This window comes from Macaca thibetana, chromosome 10, assembly GCF_024542745.1.
Source record: "Macaca thibetana thibetana isolate TM-01 chromosome 10, ASM2454274v1, whole genome shotgun sequence".
NCBI lineage: Eukaryota > Metazoa > Chordata > Mammalia > Primates > Cercopithecidae > Macaca > Macaca thibetana.
In genome coordinates this window covers 80,346,210-80,351,379 of record NC_065587.1, presented here as the reverse complement: position 1 = coordinate 80,351,379, position 5,170 = coordinate 80,346,210, and the positions used below count along the sequence as shown (strand labels likewise).

General features: G+C 45.5%; 1 protein-coding gene across 1 annotated transcript; it reads left to right on the top strand.

Moving 5' to 3' along the window:
- The first annotated feature begins 947 nt into the window (after positions 1-947).
- Positions 948-3,107, top strand: LOC126964151 (uncharacterized). The gene has a single exon (XM_050806957.1). The coding sequence runs from the start codon at positions 1,027-1,029 to the stop codon at positions 1,450-1,452; it is 426 nt and encodes a 141-aa protein (XP_050662914.1). The 5' UTR covers positions 948-1,026; the 3' UTR covers positions 1,453-3,107.
- Positions 3,108-5,170: the final 2,063 nt, after the last annotated feature.

The following is a 5,170-nucleotide window of genomic DNA, read 5'->3' as shown; positions in this document are numbered from 1 at the left end:
GTAGAGACGGGGTTTCACCGTGGTCTCGATCTCCTGACCTTGTGATCCGCCCGCCTCGGCCTCCCAAAGTGCTGGGATTACAGGCGTGAGCCACCGCGCCCGGCCGCCATCAGCCTATTTCTAAAGGAAGAAAGCACACGGGAATATTCTGGGGAAAGGGAGTGAACCAATCAAGAAAAAGAGAAGATCCATGCACTGTGATCAGGCTCTCCACTGTCTTTGTTACCAGGCAAAGAAGAGTGGTCAATATTTTCCTACCCAAACATTTGCACAATTATCTCATCAACTAGATTTTGAGACTCTTCGGGGCAATAATCATTTTTTTTCCTACCTGTGTTTCCCAGTAGAGTCTCACACATGGCTGGTCACAGACTACTGGCTTAATCAATGTTAGTTGATAAACAGCCTCACATCATGTAGACAAGCTAGTTAATCATTACCAGTGTCCTTTCCTCTTTAATTGTCATACACTGAGTCACAGCCTTCCCTCAAATACATCACTCTCAGGGACAACAAAATGTGTCCTTCAGTTGTAATAAACGGTGGGAGAGTGCAGGAGAGAAAAACGTCCCAGCAATTTCTGCTGCCGGATGCGCACCTAATTGCAATATCGACAAGAGAAAAGATGGGCCAATTTGAGTGTGCCAGTGTGATCTTCCAGCTGGATTACGCCATTTTAAACAAGACGGGTTTGCCTACGTTGGAAATAAGGATGTTCAGTTTGCAGTAAATTCTGTTCAGAGCCCAAAGCTGAGCCCAGGGACCCCAGCAGCATAATCAAGGCCGTGATTGATGAGATGTCAGCGACTGTTAGACACAGCGTGTGACGCATCCAGTCACCGGGGACCTGAGTGTTTGTCATAATGTCACAGCACCTGCTGCTGCTGCTACCTTGGGGTGTCGGGGAAAGGGATGCGCCTGACGTGGCCGTCCCCTCCCCCAGCGCCCCGCACGTGTTCGGGAGGAAGGTCGCGGGGGCATCTGCCATCAGGAAAGACAAAATGGAGCCACGCAGGGGAAAGCAGCATGGGGTGGGGGAAGGTGGCGCGTTCCCGGCGCAGGGAGAGGAAGAACAGGTGCTCCTCCGAGGAAGACTGCCGCTGCTCCCCGGGCCCTGGCAGCCTGCCCCGTGGCAGAGCTGCGCGCGCGCCGGCCTCCTGGCAGCGGAGCCGGCGGCGGAACCACCACAGCGAAGCGTTCTGTCCCCTCGCAGCTGCTCTCCCGAAAACCACAGGTCCTCCAGGAGGCCGAGATAAACCTACACGCAGCCTTGTCTTCCGGGAGAGGAGAATGTCTGTTTCCCCACGCGAAATGATGTTTAAGATCCCTGCCCGAGCCCCGATCCCGCAGTTAAGCATCAACCGGCCGGCTAACGGCATTGTTCTTCCGCTTGGCATTTGCAAGGCATGGATTTTTCTCCGTTCTCTCCTCTGCCAAGTCTGCCTCCTCTGAGGCTCTCTGGGAGAGTATTTGTAACTCTGCAGATCAGGTTAAGGAAGGAAAAAAAAAAAAAAGACAATTAATTCTCCAAAGTAATCACGTGGTCTTTAAAATATTGTTATGTAAATCAAGCTAAGGTGTCTCTAAATTCATTAAGTGGGTTGGAGGGTTACTCGCCCTGAAGGGCCCCAGCGAAATTGGCAGAGACGTTTTCACTCCCTAGGTAGTGGTGGTTGACCTTTCCTTCCGTCTTGCTTACACTTTCCTAGGGAGGCGGCAGGAACTCCGAGGGGCTTATCGGAGTGGCAGGAGGAAAGCTCCCACTGAAAATGCCTGTTATGCACCTTCCGGGAACGGCCCTCCTCTTTCACCTCCTCCCAGCCCCAGCTGGAATTCCCAAATGTAGCCTAAACCAGTACCATACCTGCTAGACAAATTATATAAATTAGATATCCCTAAGAGGGAGGAGAATTTTGGATGGGGAGCAAATAAAGGAAATGGAAGCTGCCAAAACAGTGAGTCTTGGTCAGAATTTCACAGTCATTTCTCAGGTCTGGATTCGAGGATCTAAACACAGGGGAAGTCAAGACAGAGTGTTGCCATCCTAGCTACTTTTTGGAAAAGGGAAGCATGTAAAGATTGACTCCTTTTTCTAGCATTCTTCAAAGAGCAGGAAAAGTGGGGCAGTAAGTATTCAAAAGCATCTGTTTCCTGCCTGAACCCTTCTGAGTACCAGAGGGGACCAGCAGAAGAACCTGCCATGGTCGGTAAACATGCAGGGAAGGCTGTGGCATAGGAAGCCAGACCCGCAGCTGAGCCTCCCAAGGATTAAGACAGGCATTCATTGAAAAACTGTGTTTGTGTTTCTTCCAGTACTGTTACTTTTTAAGGTATAATTTACATACAATAAAAGACAGATTTTTAAGTATACTGATGTATGGATTTTGACAAGTATGATGGAACCCACCACCAATCAAGAAACAGAACTTACGTTGGGCACGGTGGCTCACCTCTGTAATCCCAGCACTTTGGGAGGCCGAGGCAGCAGATCACCTGAGGTCAGGAGTTCAAGACCAGCCTAACATATAGTGAAACTCCATCTCTACTAAAAAAAATACAAAAATTAGCTGGGCATGGTGGCACATGCCTTGTAGTCCCAGCTACTTGGGAAGCTGAGGCAGGAGAATCACTTGAACATGGGAGATGGAGGTTGCAGTGAGCCACGATTGCACCACCGCACTCCGGCCTGGGTGACAGAACAAGACTCCATCTCCCCCCCCCCCAAAAAAAAAAACTTGTTCATCACTGCAACGGATTCCCTCGTGCCTGTGCCCTTTGTTTCAATCTTCCACTCATCAAAGGAAACCTCTGATGGATCTGCCTTCTGTCATTACAGATTAGTTTGGATATTCTAATGTCATATTAATGAAACTACACACTATGTAGTCATTTTCTGGCTTTGTTTGCTCAGAATGATGTTTTTGAAGATCATTCATGTAGGAACATATATCTAGAGCATCTATATGTAGTTTGTTTCATTTTATTGGTGAGTAACATTCCATGATATGGTTATACCACCATTTGTTTATGCATTCATCTGTTGATAGACATTTGGGTTGTTTACTGGTTTGTGGCTCTTATGAATAAAGTTGCAATGAGTATTCTTTTAGATTCATCTGGATGGATATATCTTTTCAGTTCTCTTGGATAAATACCTGGGAGTGAAATTGATGGGTCATAGGGTAGGTGAACGAATTTAACGTTATTAGGAACTGCCAAACAATTTAGTACACGGTTTGCACCATTTATCATTCCCTCACAGCAGTATTTGAGAGTTCCAGCTGCTCCACATCTTGTCCAGTTACAGTATTGGTATTGCTAGTGTTGTTTGCTTTAGCCATTGTAGTAAGTGAGAAGTAGCATCTGATTTCAGCCAAATTTTTTCAAAGCAGTTATTTTCCTGGGGACCTATTGCTGAATTCTAGCAGAGATTTAGCTGGGCTATGAAAGGAAGAATTACAATAGGAAAAAGGTTTATATTTAGAGTCAGTCTGCATATTTCAATTTTTAAAAGAAAATCTCTAAGCAGAAATTTGAGTTTAATATTTCTCCCCAGAAGTCTAGTTTCCTAAACAGCTGTTTATAAATATTTACCTTCACATTTTTAATGATGACAATTTATATAGCACAAATACCAGGCGCTTTAAAGTATAAATATTCAACACAGAGGTTTCCAATTGTTTCTATGTAGGACACAGAGACCTCTCTTCACATACAGGTCTATGGAAGGCTTGCTGGCAGTAAAGGTGGATAAAAACTGACACCCTGGAGAATAAACTTCCTGGTTTGGGTCTTTTCTTTGCTAGGGGTGTGATTTAAGGCAAGTTATCTTGCGTCTGTAATGTACCATAATATCTGATATGGTTTGACTGTGTCCCCACCCAAATCTCATCTTGAATTGTAATCCCCTAATCCCCATGTGTCATAGGAAGGACCCAGTGGGAAATGATTGAACCATGGGACGGTTTCCTCCATGCAGTTCTTGTGATAGTGAGTGAGTTCTCAGGAGATCTGATGGTTTTATAAGCATCTGGCATTTCCTCTGCTTGCACTCACTCTCTCTCCTGTCGCCTTGTGAAGAAGGTGCCTGCTTCTGCTTCATCTTCCACCATGATTGTTAGTTTCCTGAAGCCTCCCCAGCCATGCAGAACTGTGAGTCAGTTTAACCTCTTTTCTCTATAAATTACCCAGTCTCCCCAGTCTCAGGTATTTCTTTATTGCAGCATGAGAATGGACTAATAAAATATCCTCCTCCATAAACTAGGATAATAATATATCTACCTCCTGGGCATGCATCTAAAACCTGAAACCACTGTCTGGCACGAGGGAAATGCATAATAAATGCAAAAACATTTAAGAAAGCTAATTTTTATAAGTGATTTGCCCTATCTCATTCTCCTTTTCTCTATCGAATGTAACTGCAGGGCTGATCTGGCATCTCAAGGCCACCTGGAATGAAGTGCTGAGTCTAAGGGTCCATAGGCAGCTGGCATGTGATGTGATTCTAAGCTTCTAAAGAAATGCTCCGGAGAAATATATCTCTGGAAGATGGGACCTGGAGGGATTTGTGTAGCCTTTGACATTTAGTGCACACTTGTGTGAAGCTCCTGAAATTATGTACAAAACTCATAAGAATTTTTTTTTAACCTGTAGCTTGCAGCAGATTCTCCAAGGGGACTGGGATCCCAGGGTCTTTTGGATCCACTGCAAAGTAAGGTAGGACCATTGAAGGGTATGGAACAGATTTTAGAAAAAGAGAGTATTAGGATTGAGCTTCAGTTCTGCAACTTACCAACTAGTTGTTTCTGACCAAGTTACTCAATTACTCTAAGTTTCAGTTTCCATATCCTTAAAGTCGATATCACAGTATTTTGTATCTCACAGGGTTACTGAGAGGAATAAAAAGATGACATGGGCCGGGTGTGGTGGCTCACGCCTGTAATTCCAGCAATTTGGGAGGCTGAGGCAGGTGGATTGCCTGAGGTCAGGAGTTCAAGACCAGCCTGGCTAACATAGTGAAGTCCCATCTCTACTAAAAATACAAAAAAATTAGTCAGGCATGGTGGCACACGCCTGTAAATTCCAGCTACTCGGTGGGACTGAGGCAGGGGAATTGCTTGAATCCGAGAGGCGGAGGTTGCAGTGAGCTGAGATCGCGCCACTGCACTCC

Coding starts and splice junctions, on each gene's coding strand:
- LOC126964151 (XM_050806957.1), top strand. CDS start 1,027: ATGGGGTGGGGGAAGGTGGCGCGTTCCCGGCGCAGGGAGAGGAAGAAC.